The sequence below is a fragment of the Nomascus leucogenys genome, chromosome 22a (assembly GCF_006542625.1).
Source record: "Nomascus leucogenys isolate Asia chromosome 22a, Asia_NLE_v1, whole genome shotgun sequence".
NCBI lineage: Eukaryota > Metazoa > Chordata > Mammalia > Primates > Hylobatidae > Nomascus > Nomascus leucogenys.
The window spans coordinates 63,411,158-63,439,063 of record NC_044402.1 but is presented as its reverse complement, the minus strand read 5'-3'; the positions used below and the strand labels follow the sequence as shown (position 1 = coordinate 63,439,063).

General features: G+C 40.4%; 1 protein-coding gene across 1 annotated transcript in view; it reads right to left on the bottom strand.

The window, feature by feature from the left end:
• The window catches only part of PKHD1 (PKHD1 ciliary IPT domain containing fibrocystin/polyductin), a 475,332-nt gene that overhangs the window by 230,884 nt on the left and 216,542 nt on the right, over window positions 1-27,906 (bottom strand). The window contains exons 48-50 of the mRNA XM_003254164.4: window positions 19,894-20,071; window positions 11,817-12,012; window positions 435-500 (exon numbers count right to left, since the gene is read on the bottom strand). Coding sequence (XP_003254212.2) covers window positions 435-500; window positions 11,817-12,012; window positions 19,894-20,071 — 440 coding nt within the window. The remainder of the gene's footprint in view (window positions 1-434; window positions 501-11,816; window positions 12,013-19,893; window positions 20,072-27,906) is intronic.

The window sequence follows — 27,906 nt, the reverse complement described above, 5'->3', positions numbered from 1 at the left end:
TTTTTGAGTTAGATTTCATAGAACCATCTGACTTTTGAGGAAGGTTTGTTTACCCTGATTTCCTGAAATTACCAGGAACAATTAAAGTTTAGAGATACCCTGAATTTTTCTTTCCATTTGGAGGGGGCCTAATAGCCCATCTGCAGATCTGGAGTCCTATGTGCACATATGGTCCATAATTTATGAAATGTGCTTATTTACATGTTTCAATTCTTACTTTCATTGCTTTGAAAAATAAATGCACCTTTATATCCTTTTTTGACATGCAGATACATATTTTAGTTACAGGGCAACACAATAGAGAGTTATCAGACATATAAGCTTTAGGACTGATATCTGCCTGTTTATTAACAGTACGACAAGGTGGAATTTGTAGAACTACTGGAGGACATTCTGCTATACTAGACACTTCTATTTCGTGTGTTAATACTCACCTGAAATAGTTGGGGGCACACCTTCCTTCACCCGGAGAATGACTTGAACTTGGCCTTCACCTGAAACTAAATACCAAAAGCCACAACTTGCATGTGATACAAAGATCATCTTAATATTAAAGACAGTCACATGTGAGAAAAGAAGAATTTATGATAAATTCTAGTTGCCTAAATTTTCAAAACAAAAAAATGAAATCCTTGTTAATCTAACAATTGATTTCCAACATTTGATTTTGATTGCTTTCATTTGACTAAACGTAATTGCAGCGAGGTCTCCAAGAGAACTGGCACATAAACAATTAGGAAAAACAAAAACAGAAACAAAACCTTTAGCCATATGTTCTAAGGACGCCAATGGTGTCCAGCAGGCCATATACCTCATATCCTATTTTCTCTTCATCATTTTGTAGGCTCGGCTTTTAGAATTCATGTGTTTTTCACCAATAGAGTTCAGATCATCCATGAAATGTATTTGGTTACCTTTATCCAAACAAATTGTCCCTTTAATGAAGCCTTTTCCCCACCCCCTATCCTCCTCCCATCATCCAAGCCAACTGAGCACATTTAAAAGGCCTGGGGTTCATTAATTTTAAGTGTTCAATAAATTAGTGGAAATAATCAAAAGGCCTGATTCTTTCTGATAATGACAATTTGATGTCAGTATAAACCAGCAGATTAAGCTGGGAACATATGCTCCTTTGCCAAGAGAGGCTGCTATAATTAAATAGTGAATGCATCTACAAGGTGCTCTCACGCCTGATTAATTAGTAATCAGGTGCACAAACTCCATTTTTCGGTCACACCTTGTCTCTTATTGGTTAATTACCTTTCTGCCTTATCGTTTGTCACATGAGCCACACTTCCCACCACTGGAGGGCCCAGTGTTGCTGAAGGCTGCAGCCCTGGGGACTTGGCCAAACTCACACTCTCCACTTTTGTTTTCCTGGAACCCTAAACCCTTTCCTCCATCAGATGAAATAAACAGAGGATCATTTTTTCTAAATATAAAACATAAGCAGCCAGGCGCCGTGGCTCATGCCTGTAATCCCAGCACTTTGGGAGGCTGAGGTGGGTGGATCACTTGAGGTCAGGAGTTCGAGACCAGCCTGGCCAACATCTCTACTAAAAACACAAAAACTAGCCATGTGTAGTGGTGCACTCCTGTAATCCCAGCTACTAGGGAAGCCGAGGCAGGAGAATTGCTTGAACCCTGCGGTGTGGAGGTTGCAGTGAGCCAAGATCACACCACTGCACTCTAGCCTGGGTGACAGAGCAAGACTCTGTCTCAAAAAAAACTAAAAAATGAAAAACAAAAATAAAATATAAGCTTCAGAATATTACAAAGAAAGTGATCCCCAAAGAGATCCATGATGAGACCTCTTCAATTCCTCTAATCTTATTTTGGTCATTTTCTCTTTTTAAAATTTTTCTAAGAATATAAAGCACGAGTTTGTGTCTTTCTCCTTACACTGCCACATGTTGAGACCTGGTGCAATGACAACATGCTCTTGACATGTTCTACCTTTATCACCACTTCCAAGACTTTGCTTAAATTGTTCCTTCATCCTGTTGCTTATTTCATGCATCTTTCTAATTTAATACTAATAATAAAGCCACCAGTCAAGGTGTCATTTCCTTTTTCTAAAATAAGGTCTAACTCATCCACTTCTGTTCACATTGATTTGTGTATTCTCTAAAGTTCAAAAGTACTTCTAAATCCATCCTGTGATATTCATCCAAAACTTGTTCTCAATTTAATAAATATTTATTGAGCATCAACTGATAATTTAAGATTACATCAATAATTAGCTTTGTCTTCAAATTTTTGAGACAGAGACTTTTCTCATGTACCTTATGAGTACTAGATATTGCTAGAAATGTAGATATTCATTTTCATGGGCCAATTTAGAAATCCTAGGTTTAATTTCGTATCTGTAGCTCTTTCCACTACACTGCACCAATGGCTTCTGGACTGAGTGGTGACTGATTTTCTTAAACCTCTACACACGCACAAATGGTCCCTACCTCCAGGAGAACTCCCTACCAAAACAGACATTGTAAAACTAAAAAATATATTGAAAATCTATTGCTCACTTCTTTCATGTTGAGTATGTGAATGCCAGTCATTGAAGAGAAGTAGTTTCAGGATCAGAACAGATAGAGAAAAGTTAACAAAGGCAGGAAAAATTAGAAGTCTGATTTCCTATACCACCATCTACATGCCTCTGGGGGCAGATGAGTACGAGCCAGAGGGCTATCTCTTCCCAAACACCATTTCCTGGTCATGGTCATGACAGTAGTGAATGGTGGGAAGAATGTGGGTGCTGGAGCCCAATAGCCTGGATCTGAATCCTGGATCTGAATCCTGGCTTTTCTGGTTCCTAGACATGGGCCACTGACAAGTTATTTGCCATTTCTAAACCTCATTCATTTCATCTAAAAGTGGGAATAATCATACTATCTATCTCATAGGGCTATTAGAAAAGATAGACTAGTCCATGGAACATGCTTAGCACAGTGCCTGGCACATCATGAACAATAAATGTTAACTGTTATCAATACTGTCATTATGGCACGTTCATGATTCCAGGTGCCAGTCAACAAGGTTCAAGAAATATGCTTTTACTTTCTACTCTTTTTACAGCTGTATCTAATCATGACGAGCTGTAGTATTACAGAGTTGTAAGCAACTTAACCAGATCTGCTAAAGTTTGTTAAGTGTGTTGACTCTATAAAGAACTGTAAATGTGAAGTGTCATTTCCAATTTGAATAAATACAAAGAGGGATGAAAATCATTTGAGAATGAAGGTATTGACTTGGGGAGAGTTTAAAAGCCTTACACAATCTGTGATATTGGACATATGTTTTCTCAGTGCTCATGATTTCTGATTTTGTATTTGTAATACGAGAATGGTTAATCTTCCGTGTTTATAAATGGAGCCCCATTGTAGTTGATCCTTCCCAGATTGTAAGAAGATCTGATGCTCAAAAAGACAAAAAAAAATTCTTTGGGCCAATTATTGCCAACTTTTTCTGACGAGTGCTATATGATCTAAACTTGCTATAAACACAGACATCTAGGGTGAAGAGGAAAATGTGCTAAGAAAATGGCTCCTGGTAAGAGAAAAGAGAGTTACTAAAGTAGATGTGATACAAGGTCCTACCAGGTTAATGTGTTGTGTCTGATGAATTCTGTCCTCACTTAAGGCTCTAGGAAAGAGAAAAATTAATTCTCTCCCTAAGCAGGTCTAATTCTCTCTTGAAATTTTAGAGGGAGAAATAAGCACCCATTTATTTAAAAATAAAAAACACATGGAATCTTAGTAGGTTACAGACTCCTTCCCTATTTCACTCTTTCATTCATATTCTCATTCTCACTTTGTCATTTTAGTTTATGCACATATTAGGACCTCTCACTCAGGCCACATTTATCTAGTGTGTCAGCCACTGACTACACAGTGAAAGAACATAAAATAGCAACTGCAATAGGTATCTTCAAATGTCATGCAGTCCCACCCTGACTCATGACTTCTCTTTCTGTCTCTGTCTGCCCTGGACCCAAGCCCCAGCTCTGTCTACCTGAGCCGGCTGTTGGCTCTCTCTGCATTTTTACCTCTTACCTCCACATCCTCTCTGTTACCTCCTCTGTTGCCTCCACATCTTTTCCCTGTCCTGACTCACAAGTCTGTACACTCCTGTTCCTCCTGTCCTGCTCAGTGAACTTGACCTCATTCCCCAGAAGCTGACCTCTTTGGCTTAGCCACAGAGAAGGCTTGTCAGTTAGTCCCTGGCAGCTAAAGCTTAATTTACAGGACCACACTCCTGTCTGATTCCAGCCTCAGAGGCAGCCATGGAAGGCATCTTGGCCCTCGTAAAACACGATCCTTTAAAGGCCTTCACAGAAATAGTATATGAAAATCCTGTGATTACCTTTGAGTCTTCTATTATCCCTGTATCATTCACTTATGAAACAGTGAATTTTGGGGGGGACAAAAGGAAAAGAACTTGATCAAGACACCAACACATATGTCTGCATTAGCCACAATCCTGAAAGTTAGCTCAATTAAACCATCTTAATTAACTCAGAGAAGAATAACAATTGTTATTCTGACTCAGAGCAATGTTTTTCATACTTCTGTGGAGGTATTTCTGATTGCCCAGACCCTGCCACAGACCTACAGAGCCTGAACCTCTCAGGAGGGTCCTGGGAATAAGCATTTCAGCTGTTTACCCAGGAGGCAAAAAAAACCACAAATGTAAGGAACTAAACAAATTTTCTCATACTACACTCTTAAAATATTGTTTGTTCTCAGGAGCAGGTGTTCTCACCAAGTGAAGAGCGAGACCCAGATGGAAAAGATCCTTACTCCACAATTCGTACTTTTTATCAATTATACCAAACCCTTACAGACCAAATCATATTCCCAAGATGTAAAATGCACAGTGGTTATTTTAGAGGCATAAAAAGTTTCATTTTAGTATCCATACATTGTAACGTATTTTAGAAAAAACAACTAACCCATTAAACCCATGATTTCATGGATATTATTAAGAAAAGTTAGGTTTTAAAAATAAGATAGTACAGAAATTGATTTAAGAAAAATATTGAGTAAATAATCAGACAAGAGGTGTAAGGATATGACACAATTATGAAAATGGTACTAAAACATCTAAAGTTCAGGAAGCACAGTGTTAACTAAGTATCGTTTTTTCTTATAAATTGAAAGAAGAGTTGGTTTATAAGGTTAGGTATGTAAGCTCAGAATTAAAAAAAGAAAAGATGGAATACTAGAAAAAGCACTGAACCTAGAGTCAGAAAAGCTGTTCGAATATTGGTTGCACCACCTATGACCTTTGTGAATTAAGGCTAGCAACTCAGCATTGTGGAGCATTAACTCCTTAACCTGAGCGATTCCTAAAAGATGTATTTGATTCTAAGTTTCCTTCCCTTTCCTTTCCTTTCTCCTCCTCTCCTCTTCTCTCATCTCCTCTCCTTTCCTCTCTCTCCTCTCCTTTCCTTTCGTTTCCTTCCTTTTCTCCTTCTCTTCCTGCCTTTTCCTTTTGGAGTTATTTCCAACCAAGAGGCAAAATCCCTGGTCACATCCCCAGCCTCTGTTCTGTTATCTATATTTTTGCCACAAAGGTTAGTGCAGTTCCCTGAAGTCAATTCTCTACATTACTGCTAAAAATCCTTGGGGATCTTTGGGAATGAGTTTTTCATAAGAATGTAAATTAATTTATTAACTAGAATGCTGCGGATTGCCTTAGAGGGGCTCAGCATGGGAATAGCTGCAGAGTTGCAAAAAGATTCTGATTCCGCTCTGCCTACAAAATCTTCCCCAAGAGGTCACGGGAGCCGTTTGACGCCACTCTCCTCCTTAGATCCTAAAGGAATTCTTTTCCAGGATTTGCAGGGAGTCCTCTAGACCAGCTGAAGAAGAGAAGATCTATGCAAGCAGCCCGCTTGGCTCCAGGGCCCTTGTTGCATTGAGGAAAGGAAACCTGGGCAGTGGTAGACAGGATCAGGAGCCTAGGCTCCAACCCAGGAAAGCACTCCTGATTTTTTAGGCTCTCCCAAATTAACAGCATCTTTTCTGACCCATCTTTGTGATGAGACAGACCTGAGTTCTTCTTGGCAACTTGGCGCACACAATAAAGTCCATCTGCCTTTCCATGCACAGCCCTCTTGCCTTTTATTCGTGGTGAGGCGGACATTTGGACACAAGTGTTGGCCAGCCTGGCTAGACGTGTCCTTTTTTTTTTTCAGTCAGATCAGAAGGTGGTGGTGCAGCAGGAGCCTCAGCCTCACAGGCAGACCTTCTCAGCTGCCGCCTCACACAATGTCCCAGCTCGGCTGCATCTCTGCTGCATGAGTGGGGGCTGTGTGAACTCGGGAGGGCAACTGTGAATGGTGCAGCATCTGATATGAATTTATCACCGGCTGCTGGTCGGGAGGGGGATCAAGCTAGGGGAAGGGGCTGTGAGTGTTTAATGCACCCTGCCACAACCCAACAGTTTGCCCTAAAGAGCCTTTTACCAATATAAAAGGACAGGGTCAAAAGTAAGTTGACCCCTGACAGAATGTACAATTATTAGAAGAAGGCTGTGTGCGAGCAGCTGCTGGAACCCCACTGACTCTGCATCGGGCTTCCAAGAGTCAGATTATGAATAATCAACTCAAGATTGTTTTCTCCACCCTTCTCAACTTCCCCCCCGCCTCCCTCCAATCTTCTCCTCCTGTTTTGGGCAAGTCCTATTCTATTTCTACAGGAAGAAGCATAGCCCTCCCTAGCAGCTGCAATAATTGTGTTCCTATTGTGATGAAGACCTCCTCCTGGCCACCCCCCTACAAGTGGCCATTGTGAGTGGAGAGTCAGTGATTATACGCTCCCTCTGATGCTTTGGGGCACCCAGCTGCCTAAGTGCTGACACAGGAGTGTGCAGAAGGCCAGGGAGGGGGCTGGTGGAGGTGGAGGCAAGAGGTGGGGGAAACCCACGTCTGTGAGATTGGACTCTGACACACCAGACCTTTTGCATAAGTCAAGCCAAGAACAAATGAGGCATTATCAGGCCCCAGTGTTGAGAGGTCTCATCTCCCTTTGAAGTGGAGCTGAGCGTGGGGCCGAGCAGCTTTTCCTCCTTTGGACCAAGCAAACATCCTTCTTTTGATATGCTACATGCTCATTATCTCTGCCCCATTTAATGATTTTTGATTGAAGGGTGGCGGCTGGGATGCCGAGAGGATCGTTAGAGAGGCTCCATACAGCCAAGCCCATAAGAAAGGCTTTCCTTGTGCCTGGGCCTAAATTTGGAATTTCTTAACAGTGTGCGCTTGTTCTTAGAGGCAGATAAGGGCTGAGCGTGAAATTCTTAATTAAGCAATAAATAGAGAGTGGGGTGTCAGCAGATGTAGCCAGTAGCCATGGCAACAGGAATCACATGGGCAAGGGAGCTGAGACTCGATGTAGGCCTCAGGCCTGGGCCTGACTGACAGCTGAAGAATCCTACAAAGCTTGTAAACCAGATTAATTAGCTGACTAATTATTTCATAGCGTTAATGTAACTAAAAAATAAAAATAGTTCACCATGAACTGAAACATCCTTGGAAAAAAACAGCAGGGAAAGAGGCAGTGGGAAACTGGCTCTGTAAGGCAGAGACATGAGCAGTCAGGGCATCAAATCACATGAAGGGAAAAATAGGCTTGCTGGATTTTTCTCCCAACTTTGCAAATATAAAAGAACACTTGTTCTACAGTCATACCCATTCCCAAGCATGGCATAGAAGCTACAGTTGGGATATGCAATAATAGTTCACCATATTCGTAATAGTTTATCACATCAAATATTGCTCCTGCAGCATCCTAGCACAAACAATAGTGCACACAAGGTACTTCACTTGTGGTCTGTTTCGTAAGTAGCTCCTTGGGCAAAATTCTCAGCGGCTTTAGAAAGGCAACATGAACCAATCTCCCTAACAGATCTTTTTAAATGAGTGAGGTTATCTTATTCTGTGGCTAACAATTGCTTAAGTGGCATCACATTTCAATCATGGGAACAATATATCATATATGTCATATTACGGTGAATCCCATTTATCTCACAAAAATCTAGTAAAAGAAAATAGAGGGAGACCCTTTCAGAAAGGTTATAACATATACACTGAGCTCTTGACACATGATATTGTTAATCTTCTAAAAAGAAAGAAAACTTCTAGAGAAATAGTCTATCAGGAAAACATTGGTGAAATAACATGGCACACTAACCACACTTGAATATATTTGGATGTTTTGTGCCACAATTCCAAGAGACAAGTATTTTCTTAACCTTGCTGTGTAAATAAAGCCACTGAGGCATGGAGCAATTATAACGCCATGCCCCAGGTAAAATAACCAGCCAGCCACTGATTAAAACCCTAAGCCCCAAGCGCTGGCCATGAGCTTTCCAAAAAAAAACTGCACTCCGTGAAGATGTTTGCTGAACAAAGGCAAAACTTGCCTTGGTAGAAAAGAAAAATGCAAGGGTCAAAACATATTGTATGTGTATGATTTTTTTCTTTGTCACTGGGAATCCTTGAGAAGTGTTCTCCCACAACCCCGCCCAGCACCCCCGCCATCCTTTCTGGTCAGTGATCCACGATTATTTAGTGGGCAGCACACTCTAGTGGAGAGAGCCACAGCCAGGAGCTAGAATGCCTGGGTTCAGGTTTTTTCCACTCTCAGCTGGGTCGAAGATGAGTCAGGTATCTTAAATCACACATGCAGCAGCCAAACAAAGGAAATGAAGATAATTTAGATTTTTCTAAAACTTCCTATCCTGGAGGATGTGGTAAAACAATACAAAAGATGGCCCACTTAGAAGTGGTCAATCAGTGAATGAAAATTCAGCCAGTGGTCAGTGAAGCAGCACTGTGAATGAAATGCCAGCCAAGAAAAGGAGGCACGCCCCCCGAAGAAATCTGATATGGAATTCCGTGGCCATGATAGAGATCAAGCAGCTTCCCTACAATAAAATAAGCATCTGTATACACACATTTCCCATGTTCTCCATCCCAGGAATATGTCCACATAGACTATGTGGTCTTGACTTACACCATCTGCATAGATGAAATGTATTTTATGTAAATTATCCCAGTCATGGTCCTATAAAGTCAAGTGGTCTGAAAAGAACAGTTAAGTGGAAGTTACAATCTAATCAATATATCAAATGCACGGCACAGAACTGGAACTCTACTTCTTGGGCTCTTGCTCGGGTACCAACAACAGCAACTACCATTATGGCACTGGGAAATGCAGTCAGGTATATGGAAAACGTGGAAGCCTAATCACCACCTTGCTGAAGATCTTATAAACGTTACACAGATGATATCCAAAATTACAGCTAAATTTACACAACCCAGTATAGCTACATGGCGCACTGCCATGGAGGAGCAGAGTGAGCCTCAGTTCCTCCTGAGTCCTCATACCATCACTGCGACAGCCCAAAAATGAGAACAGAAGTGGCTCTAGCCAGCTGTCTACTCCATACACTCAGGATAAAGGAGGCACCAATGACCATAAAAGCTCCTACGGGGAATCCCTTCAAGAAGCAAGAGTCTCCAAGTTTATTAAACATTCAACAAATCCTCTGTGGCTTTTTATTCCTTTTCCAACTCATATTTGAAGGAGGAGATACTAGGATATTCCAATACAAATAATTTTTAAAAATTAATAAAGGCTATCTACCTAATAGAAATGTTTTATACTAAGACATTCATTTACATCATACATATGCAGATACAGATGCACATCTACATATAAGCACACATGCACATTCACACAGCTACTTACACAGATGTGCATTTATACCATATGTGTATATATAATAGTATAATTTGCTATTAATTCAATTAATAATGCTATCATAAGGGAAGAAAATCTATAGCTGCATGATTTGATTTTTTTTCTTTGTACCATAAATGGTTTTTATATTATGTTTAGCTTATTTGAGTATTCAAATTATTTTGCAGTTCATGAACAGAATATGACCTATGGACAAGACAGCCTCTTCAGAAGCAGGCTAAGTAACGGAAAGAGAGCAATTCAGATTAAAATTTTGTTCCAGAATACATATCAAGTGAATAGCCATAAAGTTAATGGCAACTATTTACTCTTATTTATGGCTGTAGTCAGCTGAAGTGGTAAAACAATCTCAGGAATCTCTGTCCATCTCAAGTTTTTATAGTTTTAAGTTACATTTATGAATGGATCAAATCAGAAATAAACTTTGAATGGTACAATACAGTGCAAATAAAATATACAACAATCCTTTTGGCAAAGACATAAAAAAATACCAAGGGACCACCAGACTCTCCTCTCTGATGCTATTAAAATTTAACAGTTCTGGGGCTCGCCTGTAGGTCAGACTCACTGGACTTATGGTTAGGCACAAGTGAAAGAGGCAAAGGACGGACTCAGGACCATTGCCTCGCCCTCTAAATCCATGGCCACCTTGGGCTTGTGGCAGGGGCTAGAACTTGTTACGCTAATAAGATCCCCTGGATTTGACCAGGATCTACTAAGAGCAATTTATAACAAAATTGTCACTCTTGAGACCTATTTAGCCAGATTCTCCTTTTTACTGTAAGAAGTGGCCTCACAATGAGCTGCGATGGGAACAAGCAGGTACCATGGTGCTCAGAGTGACCAATGCTGACATGGTATAGAAAAGGAATATGAAATAAACTCCAGGAAATCAAAAGAAGTGGATGGTCCTGACACACTGGGATCCTGTGAAACATGCACAGTAAGAAGATAAGGAAAAACCTTTGGCCTCTGTGACTCGGCAGTCACAGTAGGGTTACTGATTCCTTCATCCTCATGTTTATCTTGACATAAAACAGACACAGCCCACCCCTAGTGCTCATATCAGCCCTCCATGCTACTCATCTTCCTGACCTCAGATTCTCATCAAAAGTTTTCCTTCTCACCTTCTACATAACTTCCGTCTTAATTCAGTCTCTCTCTGCATTGGTACTCTCTACCTTGGACTCTCTACTGTTCCTCATACCAATGGTCATAATCAGCTATCCATTTTTTTCTCTCATTTTTTATTTTTGAGATGGGGTCTCAATCTGTTGCCCAGGTTGAAGTGCAGTGGCATGCTCATGGCTCACTGCAGGCTCGACTTCCTAGGCTCAAGCTATCTTCCCACCTCAGCCTCCCAAGTAACTGAGACTACAGGCATGCGCCACCACATCCAGCTGATTTATTTAATTTTTTGTAGAGATTAGGTCTCACTCTGTTGTCTAGGCTGATCTCAAACTCCTGGCCTCAACTGATCCTTCCACCTTAGCCTCCCAAGTAGCTGGGACCACAGGCACATGCCACCATGCCCAGCTTTTTTTTTTTTTTGGAGAGATGGGATCTCACTTTGCTGCCCTGGCTGGTCTCAAACTCCTGGACTAAAGCACAGCCATCCATCTTTACATGTGCAGTTGTTCCACTACAAACAAATATGACACTGCCCTAAGACGAATTAAAGATATTATTAGTACTAACTACCAACGTCTAGTAAGCATTTTTTGTGGGCTAGGCCTTCTGCTCAAGAGTTTTACATGTTATTCTTTATTTAATTTCCTGTCCTCTGAGGTAGGCCCTATGGTCATACTTCTCTATAGAGGAGTAGGCTGAGCCTTAGAGAGGCTCTGTGTATGCTAGCCGGTGAGTGTTGGAGCTGGGATTTAAACCCAGGCAATCGGACTACAGGGCACATTCACTCAACAATAACACACAGCTGTCCCTTTCAGTTCCTCAGCACTTCACAGCACAAATGTCTGGAATTGAAGGGTGATTGGTGATTTCTGACTATGTGCTCTCAAAACATTCATCCAATTGGATACTTACCCAGATAGGTGAGTTGCCTCAGCTGGCTATTGAAGAACCAGTCACAGCCTTGGTTCTGACCTGGTGATGGAAGAAATGGAAAAGACAGACCCACTCGACTCCCACATCTTAGGAGGATGTCAGGGTAAGGCGGCAAATCTGTGTGCACCAGCAGTAGGTAATTACCAGGAGCAAAGTTGTCAAAGGTTGCTGAGTACTTGAAGTGAAAGAAAAACACAATAGTGCTCATTTAGTAAGGAACCCCATCATTCCACCTACTCCACCACACCACCCTGCCAAAACAACTACAGAGAACGCAGATGGAGTAGTTTAGAAATCATACGGTTTAGACCCAGATTGTACTTTTCTTGTGGGAAATGGGAATACTTAAATCTACTTCTTAAAAAATTCATAACTAGAGCTACAAAATCAGACTATGAAGACTGAAAGATGCCATAAGGTTCATCTCGTTTAACAATCTCAGTTAACAGAGGAGAAAGCCAAGGCCCAGACATGTGAATTGACACGTCTCAGGTCAAACAGCTAGAAGAGACAAGGCCAGGTCGAGAATTCCTTCCCAGCTTTTCCCACGACTTGAAGTGACAGGCACTGCTAGGCACGTCATCCATTTATCACAGTAATAGCTAACACTGTGGGAGCATTTACTATGCAATCAGCACTATTCAGTCCTCGAAATGCACTCCCATCATTGTTACTCTTACTGTCCCATTTTTACAGTTGAGGAAACTGAGGCAGGCAGAGGTTCAGTAGCTTGCCCCATATCACAAAGCAGAAGAGTGCAGTGTCAGGACATAAACCTAGGGTATCCACCTCCAGAGGCACACCCTACTGTTTTCACTGCATGAAAATTCTCCAGAATGCTCTCATGGGAATCTCAAGGCAAGAAAAGAGGCGTGCATCCTTTCTGAAAGCCATGGAGAGAAGATCAAAAGTGATTCTGTTCTGAATTCCTCATAACCATGGCAGGGCTTCTGTCTCCCTAAGATAGGCTCTCAGGACTATTAGCAAGAATGTGTATGATAAGATAGGAAGAAATATATGTGTTAAAAGTATGAAAATAAACTTAGGGAATTCCACTGGATTGCTGTTTAAAAATATGGAAAAATGTACCCACTTTCCTCGTGGCCATTTTTTTTTTTTTCTTCTAAAAAAAAAACAAGATACAGGTGCAGAACGTGCAGGTTTGTTACACAGGTATATGTGTGCCATGGTGGTTTGCTGCACCTATTGACCCACCCTCTAAGATCCCTCCCCTCACCTCCTACCCCCCAACAGGCCCTGGTGAGTGTTGTTCTCCATTCTGTGTCCATGTGTTCTCAATGCTCAACTCCCACTTATGAGTGAGAACATGCGGTGTTTGGTTTTCTGTTCCTGTGTTAGTTTGCTAAGGATGATGGCTTCTAGCTTCATCCATGTCCCTGAAAAGGACATGATCTCATTCCTTTTAATGGTTGCACAGTATTCCATGATGTGTATGTACCACATTTTCTTTATCCAGTCTATCATTGATGGGCATTTTCCATGTCTTTGCTATTGTAAATAGTGCTGCAGTAAACATACATGTGCATGTGTCTTTACAGTAGAATAATGTATAATCCTTTGGGTACATACCCTGTAATGGGATTGCTGGGTCAAATGGTATTTCTGGTTCTAGGTCCTTGAGGAATTGCCATATTGTCTTCCACAATGGTTGAACTAATTTACATTCCCACCAACAGCGTAAAAGCATTCCTATTTCTCTGCAGCCTCACCAGCTTCCATTGTTTCCTGACTTTTTAATAATTGCCATTCTGACTGGCATGAGATGGTATCTCATAGTGGTTTTGATTTGCATTTCTCTGATGATCAGTGATGTTGAGCTTTTTTTCATGTTTGTTGGCCACGTAAATGTCTTCTTTTGAAAAATGTCTGTTCATATCCTTTGCCCACTTTTTGATGGGGTTGTTTATCTTTTTCTCTTAAATATGTTTAAGTTCCTCGTAAATTCTGGATATTAGACTTCTGTCAGATGGGTAGATTGCAGAAATGTTCTCCCATTCTGTAGGTTGCTTGTTCACTCTGATGATAGTTTCTTTTGCTGTGCAGAAGCTCTTTAGTTTAATTAGATCCCATTTGTCAATTTTTGCTTTTGTTGCAGTTGCTTTTGGCATTTTCATCATGAAGTCTTTGCCCATGCCTATGTCCTGGATGGTATTGCCTAGGTTTTCTTCTAGGGTTTCTACAGTTTTGAGTTTTTCATGTAAGTCTTTAATCCATCTTGAGTTAATTTTTGTATAACGTATAAGGAAGAGGTTCAGTTTCAGTTTTCTGCATATGGCTAGCCAGTTTTCCCAGCCCCATTTACTGAATAAGAGATCCTTTCCCCATTGCTTGTTTTTGTGAGGTTTGTCAAAGATCTGATGGTTGTAGATGTGTGGTGTTATTTCTGAAGTCTCTGTTCGGCTCCATCGGTCTATATGTCTGTTTTGGTACCAGTACCATGCTGTTTTGGTTACTGTAGACTTGCAGTATACTTTGAAGTCAGGTAGTGTGATGCCTCCAGCTTTGTTCTTTTGCTTAGGATTGTCTTGGCTATACAGGGTCTCCTTTGATTCCTTGTGAAATTTAAAATAGTTTTTTCTAATTCTGCAAAGAATGTCAGTGGTAGTTTGATGAGAATAGCATTGAATCTATAAATTACTTTGGGCAGTATAGCCATTTTCACGATATTGATTCTTCCTATCCATGAGCATGGAATGTTTTTCCATTTGTTTGTGTCCTCTCTTATTTCCTTGAGCAGTGGTTTATAGTTCTCCTTGAAGAGGTCCTTCGCACTGCTTGTTAGCTGTATACGTAGGTATTTTATTCTCTTTGTAGCGATTGTGAATAGGAGTTCATTCATGATTTGGCTCTCTACCTGCCTATTGTTGGTGTAAAGGAATGCTTGTGATTTTTGAACATTCATTTTGTATCCTGAGACTTTGAAGCTGAAGTTGCTTATCAGTTCAAGAAGTTTTTCGACTGAGATGATGGGGTTTTCTAAGTATAAAATCATGTCATCTGCCAAGAGAGACAACTTGACTTCCTCTCTTCCTATTTCAATGCCCTTTATTTCTTTCTCTTGCCTGATTACCGGGCCAGAACTTCCAATACTATGTTGAATAAGACTGGTGAGACAGGGCATCCTTGTCTTGTACTGGTTTTCAAAAGGAATGCTTCTAGCTTTTGCCCATTCAATATGACATTTGTTGTGGGTTGGTCATAAATAGCTCTTATTATTTTGAGATATGTTCCATCAATACCTAGCTTATTGAGAGTTTTTAACATGAAGGGATGTTGAATTTTATCAAAGGCCTTTTCTGCATCTATTGAAAAACATCAAGTGGTTTTTGTCTTTGGTTCTGTTTATGTGACGGATTACGTTTATCGATTTGTGTATGTTGAACCAGCCTTGCATCCCAGGGATGAAGCCAACTTGATAATGGTGGATAAGTTTTTTGATGTGTTGCTGGATTTGGTTTGCCAGTATTTTATTGAGGATTTTCACATTGATGTTCATCAGGGATATTGGCCTGAAATTTTTTTTTTATTGTGTCTATTCCCAGTTTTGGTATCAGAATGATGCTGGCTTCATAAAATGAGTTAAGGAGGAGTCCCTCCTTTTCAATTGTTTAGAATAGTTTCAGAAGGAATGGTACCAGTTCCTCTTTGTACCTCTGGTAGAATTCAGCTGTGAATCCATCTAGTCTTGGGCTTTTTTTGGTTGTAGGCTATTAATTAGGCTATTCATTACTGCCTCAATTTCAAGGCTTGTTATTGGTCTATTCAGGGATTCAGCTTCTTCCTGGATTAGTCTTGGTAGGGTGTATGCATCCAGGAATTTATCCATTTCTCCTAGATTTTCTAGTTTATTTGCATAGACATGTTTATAGTACTCTCTGATGGTAGTTTGTATTTCTGTGGGGTCAGTGATGATATCCCCTTTATCATTTTTTATTGTTTCTATTCGACTCTTTTCTTCTTTGTTAATCTAGCTAGCAGTCTATCTATTTTGTTAATTTTTTCAAACAACCAGTTCCTGGATTCGTTGATTTTTTTGGAGGGTTTTTTGTGTCTCTATCTCCTTCAATTCTTCTCTGATCTTATTTCTTGTCTTCTGCTAGCTTTTGGATTAGTTTGCTCTTGACTCCCTAGCTCTTTCAATTGTGATGTTAGGGTATCAATTTGAGATCTTTCTAGCTTTCTGATGTGGGCATTTAGTGCTATAAATTTCCCTCTTAACACTACTTTAGCTGTGTCCCAGAGATTCTGATACATTTTCTCTTTGTTCTCATTGGTTTCAAAGAACTTCTGTCTTAATTTCATTATTTACCCAGGAGTCACTCAGGAGCAGATTGTTCAATTTCCATGAAATTTTATGGTTTTGAGTGAGTTTCTTAATCCTGAGTTATAATTTGATTGTACTGCGGTCTGAGAGACTGTTTGTTATTATTTCAGTTATTTTGCATTTGCTGAGGAATGTTTTACTTCCAATTATGTGGTTGATTTTAGAATAAGTGCCATGTGGCTCTGAGAAGAATGTATATTCTGTTGATTTGGGATAGAGAGTTCTGTAGACGTCTACTAGGTCCACTCGATCCAGAGCTGAGTTCAAGTCCTGAATATCCTTGTTAATTTTCTGTCTCATTGATCTAACACTGACAGTGGGGTATTAAAGTCTCCCACTATTATTGTGTGGAAGTCTCAGTCTCTTTGTAGGTCTCTAAGAACTTGTTTTATGAATCTGGGTGCTCCGGTATTGGGGGCATGTATATTTAGATAGTTAGCATTTCTTTTCTTGTTGCATTGTTCCCTTTACCATTATGTAATAACCTTCTTTGTCTTTTTTGATCATTGTTGGTTTAAAGTCTGTTTTATCAGAGACTAGGGTTGCAAACTCTGTTTTTTTTTTTCTTTCCATCTGATTGTTAAGTTTTCCTCCATCCCTTTATTTTGAGCCTGTGTGTGTCTTTGCACATAAGATGGGTCTCCTGAATACAGCACACCGACAGGTGCCTGACTCCTTATCCAATTTGCCAATCTGTGCCTTTTAATTGGGGGCATTTAGCCCATTTACATTTAAGGTTAGTATTGTTATGTGTGAATTTGATCCTGTCATCTTGATGTAATTTGGTTATTTTGCACACTAGTCAATGCAGTTTCTTTGTAGTGTCATTGGTCTTTATATTTTGGTGTGTTTTTATAGTGGCTGGTACCGGTTTTCCTTTCCATATTTAGTGCTTCTTTCAGGAGCTCTTTCAGGGCAGGCCTGGTGGTAACGAAATCCCTCAGGATTTGCTTATCTGGAAAAGATTTTATTTTTCTTTTGGTATGAAACTTAGTTTGGCTGGATATGAAATTCTGGGTTGAAAATTCTCTTCTTGAAGAATGTTGAATATTGGCCCCCAATCTCCACTGGCTTATAGAGTTTCTCCTGAGAAGTCTGCTGTTAGTCTGATGGGCTTCCCTTTGCAGGTGACCTGGCCTCTCTGGTTGCCTTTAACAGTTTTTCCTTCATTTCAACCTTGAACAATCTGATAATTATGTGTTGGTCTTCTCATGGAGTTGGGGTTGGTCTTCTCATGGAGTATCTTAATGGTGTTCTCTGTATTTCCTGAATTTGCATGTTGGCCTGTCTTGCTAGGTTGGGGAAGTTCTCTGGATAATATCCTAAAGTGTGTTTTCCAGCTTTTTTCCATTCTCCCTGTCTCCTGGTACTCCAATCAATCATAGGTTCAGTCTTTTTATGAAATCCCATATTTCTTGGAGACCTTGTTCATTCCTTTACATTCTTTTTTTCTTCTCTGCATGTCTTATTTCAGTGACGTGGTCTTCAAACTCTGATATCCTTTCTTTTACTTGGTCGATTCGGCTGTTGATACTTACCTGTGTGTGCTTTGCAAAATTCTCGTGCTATGTTTTTTGGCTCCGTCAGGTCGCTTATATTCCTCTCTAAACTGGGTTATTCTAGTTAGCAATTCCTCTAACCTTTTATCAAGGTTCTTAGCTTCTTTGCATTAGGTTAGAGCATGCTCCTCTCACTCATTATAGTTTTTTATTACCCATCTTCTGAAGCCTACTTCTCTCAATTCATCCATTTGATCCTCCATCCAGTTCTGTGCCCTTGATGGAGAAACGTTGTGATCATTTGGAGGAGAAGAGGCACTCTGGCCTTTTTGGTTTTCAGCATTTTTTCGTTGATTCTTTTTCATCCTTTTGAGCTTGTCTAGTTTTGGTCTTTGAGGCTGTTGACCCTTGGATAGGATTTTTGTGGGGGCCTTTTTGTTGTTGTTGTTGTTGTTGTTGATGCTGTTGTTGTCGCTTTCTGCTTGTTTTTCTCTCAGGTCCCTCTTCTGTAGGGCTGCTGCAGTTTGCTGGGGGTTCACTTCAGGCCCTATTCATCTGATTTGCTCCCGTGCCTGGAGATGTCGCTCAAGGAGGCTGGAGTACAGCAAAGATGGGTGTCTGTTCCTTCTGGGACCTCTGACCTTGAGGGGCACCAACCTGACGCCAGTAGGATCGCTCCTGTATAGGGGGTCTGACAACCTCTGTTGGAGGGTCTCACCCAGTTTGGTGGCACGAGGAGCAGGACCCGTTCAACAAAGCACTTTGTCCCTTGGTGGAGAGGGTGTGTTTCACTTGGGGGAAACCCACTTGTCTGGGCTGCTGGGATTCCTCAGAACTATCAGGAGGACAGGCCAAGTCTGCTGGTCCACGGAGACTGCAGCTACTCCCTCCCCACCGGGGCTCAGGCCCAGGGAGATATGAATTCTGTCCCTCAGCCTCTGGCTGGAGTTATTGGAGATCCTGCGGGGAAGCCCTGCCCACTGAGGAAGGATGGGTCAGTTAGGCCCGAAGAGGCACTCTGGCTGCAGACAGCCACAGCTGGTATGTTGGGCTGTGGGGACAAGTCTTGGGACAAAGCCATCCAGCCTCCCTGGCTCCAACAGGGAAAAAGCGCAGCCTAGAGCTGCTATAGAAATGGGTGCTGCCTTTCCCCCATCCACAGAGCTTAGCGTGTTAGGCAGTTGCAAGTCCCAGTGCTGGCTGCTGCCTCTCCTGAGCTCCAAACTGGGAGCTCAAATGGCTTAGACAGCAGGCAGCTGCAGCCGGTGCTGGTCGCCCCTCCCCCCCGGGAGTTTGGTAGGCTTAAGCAGATTCCAGCTGAGAGGCTGTAAGAATCTGCTTAGGGCGCTAGGCCCCGGTGGTGGTATGGGTTCGCGAGTGGGATCTTCTGATCCATGGGTTGCACAATTCCGTGGAAAAAGCAGTGTCCCCGGCTGGGTAGCGGCTCACTCACCGCCTCCCTTGGCTGTGGGGGACGGAGTTCCTTTTCCCCGTGTGGCTCTCAGGTGGGCCACCGCACCACACTGCTCTTCCTTCTCTCCCTTGGTCACACCAGCCTTCTAGTCAATTTTCATCAGAGAACCTGGATACCTTGGTTGCCGATGAAGGCTTCACATGCTTATTATGTTTTCGTTTTGTTTTTTCGATGGTAGCCTCCGAACGTCTCTGCTTCCAGTAGGCCATCTTGCCTTGCCACATGGCCATTTCTATCGTCACTGCTGTTATTTGTCTCCCTTAACCCAATCCAGCCTGGGGACTCATATAGACTTCGATTTGCAAGTTAATCTTTGACCACAAGGTGGCAGTATGCAATGTATAAATGCTTTGGTAAGGTATTTTTTCTGGCTACAAACACTTCTCTCTAGGGTAAATTGGCTATTAACCAATAAGTTTTAAAGAAATGCAATTCTATAAGATGTGTAGAGGTTGTTTCTCATTGTATTAATAAATTTAAATTTTCAGGCGGAACCATTCTGCATTCACAGTAACACATAGATTCTAAAATTTTCAAGTTTAAAAAGCAACCAAATCTCATATCTAGCTTATATTCATCTGGCCAAAATACTATTGAAGTTTTCTTTACCTGCATCAGAATATGCCAAGACTTTCAATAACGAGATAACCTGCTCCTCTTTCAACCTATTATCTCAAAAAAAGAAAGATAAGAACAAATGAGAATGCGGCATACCAACTAATGGATTCCTTGGGTTACCTGCAGAGATCTGTTGATCCAAAGGTTCTCAGATTGCAATGAGTAGGTCTCTTGGTCCAAGAGCAGAGCCATCCAGCCATGAGGGTTAGACAATGTATCACGTACATAATTGACAGTGGTTGTTTTATTTCTGCTGTCAGTCATGGTTAAATCATAAGAAACTTCAGGAGTATTAGCTCTAGGGTGATTTTAAAAGGAAAAAAAAATGGGTTGCAAGATTATTTGCTCATTCTGAATCCAATACATTCCTCTTTCATCAATTGCAATCATCTTTCCATTCTCTCCACATATGTCTTAGGCCCTCTTTAGTTATATGTCTAGGGAGGTTTTAGCAGTCACTGTGTGAGTGAAAACAATCCAGTGGGAAATTGCCATTGGATCATTTGCAAATTACCATGTCCTGGTGAACTGGAGGTGGTGATTCTCAGGTTTTTTGTTTGTTTGCTTTTTGTTTTTTTCCTTGAGATGGAGTTTCACTCTTGTTGCCCATGCTGGAGTGCAATGCGTGGTCTCGGCTCACTGAAACCTCTACCACTAATAAATGTCACATTAATGATTTTGTATGAGCCAAGACTATATACTACGATTTTAACAAATAAATGTCTATGGCCAGAATTTTGCCTTGGACCAGATTTACCAACAGCAAAAAAAACATTATTATTAGTAATTGGATATTCACATGAGGAACAATTGACAGAGGCCTGGGACCTGACAAGCCGAGGTGCTGAGACTCTCAGAAGTCCTGCTCAAAACGCCCAGCAGGAGTGGCTTCAGCATCCTTCTCTAGAATGATGAGGTAACCTGCTCCTCTCCTGCAGCCTTGTGTAATGCCTAGTGCTCACTGCTATTACAGTACCTATGTGTTCTTGGCTTTGCCTTTTTAAAAACATAGATCGTAAGTTCTATAAGTTAGAGGTGTTTTCCCCTTTCTTATTGGTATCCTCTGCCCTGACACAGGGCCCAGCACACAATGGCACCCAAATCATGTTTGTTATATGAATGAAGAATGCATAGATGAGATCTTCCAAAAGTGTTCTAGAAGAACTGCATTTTACCAAATGAGGAGACTGAGGCAGGGTAGAGCAAAAGCAATATGTGAGTATCACAAAGTAGAACTAGAAATTTGTGAATCAAGTTACCCAACTTATTCTATACAGCCATCCCAGAAAATGATTTTTAAGACTTCATTAAAACATAAGTAGATTTAGCCAATGATTAGACCCCTAAAAGAGAGTCAAAGTGGACCTAAAGAAATAAAGCAAAAGCCAAAAAAAAAAATCAATACACATTATGACTGTTCTTCCTCCTTTGGTTTAGTTTTCATGAGAATCTTTAACTGTGGCATTTTGCCGCAGGCAGATAATTAAATTCTCAAAGTAAGGGAAATGAGTCAAAAGAGGACATTGGATTTTCACAGTGAGATAGGGCATGAGTATATCTAAAGCCAATTTATAGCCCCATGGAATAATTCAAAAAGGACCTTTTTTTTAGTGTTGCACACTTGGGCACTGGAACCAAATGGGTATCAACTGAAATCTAGATTGGCACTCAGTAGGTGCGTAAACCTGGGCAAATTTCAGCACCTATTTAACCTTTAGATTCATTTCTTTTTAAAATGGAGGCAACAATAGAATAGGTCTCATATAGGTACTATGAAACATAATCTACATAAAGCACTCACCAAGGCCAATAACATCTACTTAGGTCTCATTTATGAACCTCAAATATGCCAGATTTACCATTCTGCACTACTTACTTGAATGCCTAGAAGTTTATTCAGGATATTCGGTCATTTAAAAACGTACCAAAAACCCTTCCATGGTACAGATCATTGACCCTGGCAATGTAGCACTTGACACATATTTCTTGCAAGATTAAATGTATTTGTTTCATCCATTAATTAATGAAATGAAAGGGATGAAAAATGCTCGGGGCATTTGGGAATGAAAGAACTACTCTTTTTTTCAGATTTCCCGATGCAGCATTAACTGAACCTTTAGAGATCTGGGAGGAGGGGAAAACGTCTTCCTTTCTTTGGGTTTTAGATACTTAGGTTTGTTGTCCACCCTTCCCCACCCCACCCTTTCAGGATTTAAACTGGAACTAATGGACAATTCTCAACCTATATTCTTAGAATCAGAATGAACACAAAGATCATCTGTTCGAATTTCCAGTCCAGTGCAGGGATTCCCACCATATTTCATCCCTCCCCTTCTTTCAGTTATGGGGTGTTTACATCTTCGAATAGAAAATATTCCATATATGGAATTTAGCTTTAAATTGTAATCTTTAGAAAAGCTTTAGAATGTTAAATTTCCCTTCTTAGAATTTCTAGCCATTTGCCCTCAGTCATCATGGCTCTCTCTTCCCCTGATGGAAACCATGAGTCCCATAATCCCAGGATATTGTCCAGGAACAATTTGGCCCAACTATATTTAGCAAATAAAAATAAGCTTTCGGGACATAAGTGTAAAACAAATATGATAAGAAGAGGTAAGTTCGAACTAAGAAATATCAAAATTGGCTACAGTAGGTACTGTGGTCAGTAAATAAAACACGCTAGAAATATCTAAATTTTCTCAAGTACAGAGAATGATTATAAGTGTTTCAGATTCCAAAAGTATATCCTTCCAGTTTTTACTGAGATATATGGGCTTAGATTTATTTAAATAAATCTTGTGATTTATTTAAATCACAAGACCTAAATCTAAGAGAGACTAATTGATAAATCAGAATTTTTAGTTAATGATTGACCATAAGAAATAAAAGTGCCTTTCGTATAGTGGGAGTTTAACAAATATTTTCTGACTGAATAAACAAGTGTGATATGCACCAGAACACTCCAGCTGGTTATGCAGTAACATTTCTCCCCAACTTGGAAGTCTACCTAGAAAACCACATGAGGGTCAAGAGATTTCCTGCAAACTTATTTTCAAAAGAAATCAGCAGTTGGGGCATCCTAAGTTATTAGAGCTTGATACAATCAACCCCATATCAGTGGGATATTTGCCAAGAGGACAAACATAGTTAGTGGTCAGAAAACCTCTCCTGGGCACATACAAGCAGTGTGCACTAATAATGGTCTCTGGTCTAGGAAAATGCTATGATTTCCTCGAAAACTCATATTTCTTCAATCGTAGTCAAGTGCTGTCCATTAAACCATTTTGTTAAAAATAGTTTTAACTACAAACCAAAAGAAGATCTCTGTTCAAAAGCATCCATCTGTTCACATTTAATTCCTCCTGCCTCACCTATCTTCTTATGCATACCACGTTGATCATTAAAAAAAATTACCTCGGCCGGGAGCAGTGGCTCATGCCTGTAATCCCAGCACTTTGGGACGCCGAGGCGGGTGGATCATGAGATAAGGAGACCGAGACCATCCTGGCTAACACGGTGAAACCCCGTCTGTACTAAAAATACAAAAAATTAGCTGGGCGTGGCAGCGTGTGCCTGTAGTCCCAGCTACCCGGGAGGCTGAGGCAGGAGAATGGCGTGAACCTGGGAGGCGGAGATTGTAGTGAGCGGAGATCACGCCACTGCCCTCCAGCCTGGGTGACAGAGCGAGACTCCGTCTCAAAAAAAAAAAAAAAAAAAAAAAATTACCGCAATATGTGATAATATAATCAATTGGGTAGATATTTCCAGAAATATTTTTTAATTCCAGCAATGTGGTCCCAAGAATTCCCCTGGTCACCTTGACTGGACTTAATTACTCGTCAAATTTCAATTAACACCACATTTATAGACCAATTTTTAGGATGTTATTTCCCCTGACTCAGTTTCTATAGACTACAATTTCAATTATTGAAGGAAGTATTTTTCAGATCATCTTCCCAGCTTCTGAAGACCCATACAAATGTGGTCCCTCTTCAAATAGTGTCAAACTGCTAAGTGCTAGCAATAATTTGGTTCTATTTGTCTTTGGAAACATTGCACCTTCCTTTTGAGGTTCTTTTCCTTCTAGTCAGAATCCAATAATCTGATGTAAACTCCTTGGCCAACCAGAGACATACCATAGCACGCTGTGATCCTAAATTACTCTTCCTTATTTCTCCTTCATGCACTGCTCATTCGCTCAGAGCCTTGAGTCTATCAAGCTCCCCTCACCCATCTCAACCAAGGTTTATTAGGGATGCAATTTCACAGGCACTCATGTGCATCACCAGCTTTCTGTAGTGTAATACAGGTAGAGAAGGAGGTTATCATATATACTACACTTTTATCACAGCTGGTAGTAGAGAGGGTCATATGGTAAGCATTCAGATATGCTTTCCGCTCTGAAAAGCAACTCAAAAAGCAAAAGACCCATCTCCCATCAGGCAAGATGCCTTGTATTGACCATCACCAGGGGCCAAAAATTCAGTCGGATCATCTCCTGTCCTCTTAGGCCAAATGCCAGAATTGACCATGGAGGGGTCTTCTGAAAAGCACCAAAAGAACATCAAGAGTCAAAAAAACACCATGAAGAGAACTTACCAACCATAATTACTACAATTTTCACTTGCCCTAAATAGCCACCAATTTCCCCATGTCCTAAATAGCCACCAATCTCCCACTCTTTACCGTTAATGAAGCAAAGGAGCACAAAAGTATTTCTAATTTGGAGGAGCCAAGGGAGTCTGCATGGGCCATTAGCAGCAGAGAGCTTCATTACTAGGGGAAGAAGTCTCTCCCTGAACTTCTCATGGCTTTATGTGCAAGAAATCAGGAGGCAACCAGTCCATTTTAAATGTTAACCCTTACCTCTGCATCAGCAACAGCTCCTCCCGTCTGTGATCAAAAAGACAAAAGGGCTGTAAGCCTTACGTGTTGTTTTTCTTTTCTGTGGGCTGCCTTAATGTTTGTTCTTTTTTCATTTATTTTATTATTATTATTATTTGAGATGGAGTTTCACTCTTGTTGCCCAGGCTGGAGTGCAGTGGCATGATCTCGGCTCACTGCAACCTCTGCGTCTTGGGTTCATGCAATTCTCCTGCCTCAGACTCCTGAGTAGCTGGGATTACAGGCACCCAACACCACACCCAGCTAATTTTTTACATTTTTAGCACAGATGGGGTTTCACCATGTTGGCCAGGCTGGTCTCGAACTCCTGACCTCAGGTGATCCACCCGCCTCAGCCTCCCAAAGTGCTGAGATTACAGGCGTGAGCCACCATGCCTGGCCCAAACCTGTTTTTAATTCAGGGAAGTGTTCCATTAGAAATATAACACTATCACTTGGTAAAACTTCCTGGTCAAAGTACCAATTTACCATACTAGTTACTTAAAGAGTTATGTAACTTAGTGCCCATGTACTGTGCAGAACTGTTGAATCCCACAAAGGATTTGTTAGGCAATCAATAATACCAATGAGAGCAGATATTAACTCCCTGGTTTTTGCTTACCATTAGCTTACTTTTCCTGAGGGTCCATATCTGTGTATTAAAGACAAGCATTGCACTGAGCTCTAAATGCTCTTGATTTGGAACAGTTGTGAAATAAATCCTCTATAATTATCCATCTCCTAAGCCAGACACACCACAATACCTAACCTCAAATGGTGTTGCAAACATCTTCTGAGTATTTGTGCTTGTTGCTGTCACTCTCATCTTTTACTGCACAAAGGGGAAGAAAAATCAAAACTATGAGCACAGCCAACAAATTTCTATGGCATGGCTTTGCATGAGCATCCTTTAAAAATACACCATGCTCTGGTACTGGTACCACAACAGAGACATAGATCAATGGAACAGAACAGAGCCCTCAGAAATGATGCCGCATATCTACAACTATCTGATCTTTGACAAACCTGACAAAAACAAGAAATGGGGAAAGGATTCCCTATTTAATAAATGGTGCTGGGAAAACTGGCTAGCCATATGTAGAAAGCTGCAACTGGATCCCTTCCTTACACCTTATACAAAAATTAATTCAAGATGGATTAAAGACTTATATGTTAGACCTAAAACCATTAAAATCCTACAAGAAAACCTAGGCAATACCATTCAGGACATAGGCGTGGGCAAGGACTTCATGTCTAAAACACCAAAAGCAATGGCAACAAAAGCCAAAATCGACAAATGGGATCTCATTAAACTAAAGAGCTTCTGCACAGCAAAAGAAACTATCATCAGAATTAACAGGCAACCTACAGAATGGGAGAAAATTTTTGCAACCTACTCATCTGACAAAGGGCTAATATCCAGAATCTATAATGAACTCAAACAAATTTACAAGAAAAAGCAAACAACCCCATCAAAAAGTGGGCAGAGGACATGAACAGACACTTCTCAAAAGAAGACATTTATGCAGCCAGAAAACACATGAAGAAATGCTCATCATCACTGGCCATCAGAGAAATGCAAATCAAAACCACAGTGAGATACCATCTCACACCAGTTAGAATGGCCATCATTAAAAAATCAGGAAACAACAGGTGCTAGAGAGGATGTGGAGAAATAGGAACACTTTTACACTGTTGGTGGGACTGTAAACTAGTTCAACCATTGTGGAAGTCAGTGTGGCGATTCCTCAGGGATCTCGAACTAGAAATACCATTTGACCCAGCCATCCCATTACTGGGTATATACCCAAAGGACTATAAATCATGCTGCTATAAAGACACATGCACACGTATGTTTATTGCGGCACTATTCACAATAGCAAAGAGTTGGAACCAACCCAAATGTCCAACAACGATAACTGATAGAAATGTGCACATAACCATGGAATACTATGCCATAAAAATGATGAGTTTGTCATTTAGGACATGATAAACGGAAACATCATTCAGTAAAAAAAAAAAAAAAAAATTTCATAAAAAAAAAAAAAAAAAAAAACAAAAAAAAAAAAAAAAAAAAAAAAAAAAAAAATAAAAAAAAAAAAAAAAAAAAAAAAAAAAAAAAAAAAAAAAAAAAAAAAAAAAAACCATGTCATAACATCTTGTCACAGCACCACTATTCTATCTGTTAACCTGCCATCATTCAGTAATATTTCATTATCATTGTATCATTAAGTTTTTCCATCCACAGCCTTATGGATTCAGAAACACTTAAATATTTCTCCTCTAAGGAAGTATCTACAGTTTTTGCAACATAGTTATCTGCTGTTATATTAGGACAATACTTTTTGCCCATTCTATCTTAATACATGAAGAAAAGCAATAGATGCCCGTCATCCTACTTTAGGTGACCATATACCATTGCATCTCTACTTTTGATCTGCTGAGTCCAATTGGAATGGCTGTTTGAGAACATGAGAACGCTGTCATTGAAGCTATGCAACCAGAAGGTAGACAGGTGGACAACTGCTTGTCACGGATATTGAAAAATATTTTATCCAGCAGGTAGGAAGTTAGACTAAGAAGCTTGTCCTGCCATATATATATGCATACCAGAGCTGTGATGGGGATGACTGACACTGGCTGGCAGAAGCCCATCATTGACCCTTCTTCCCAACTTCATGTTCAGTGCTTTTAGGTTGGAAGCTTAAAATAAGGCATGTGAGAGTATTTTCACCATAGAATTAGGCAAATGAAATAAACCAGAGCTTTTTATTCTGGAGAGCTAGTTGTTAAACATTTACCAGCATACCACTGCAACCTTTTATTATTCATAAAACTCAATAACCATGTAATATTGTTAATGATATTCCTCAGTTTGGAGTCCATTGTGATTTTTAGATTTTTTTCAACTTTAACTCTGTAACCTTTGCTGCCAAGAAAAGATAATACATCTTTGAATTTTCTTGTCTCACACGGTTGTTTTTTAAGGACTGAAAAGATACCATTAGTGATGCCATGCCTATTTATGCCTAGGAAGGAAAGTCAAGCAATCATTACAGGAAAAGCTAGGCCAAAATTTCCATTTGAACTCTTCTTTACTTTTGCATTCACAGAGGCAAAACACTGACACCTTAAGAGTGGTTACATAGGTAAAAACTGAACGCAAGCACTACAGGAGAGGATATTAAGCAAGATCTAAGAATCAAGGTGATCAACAAGAACATTAACCTTTTATTTTCCAGGAGAGGT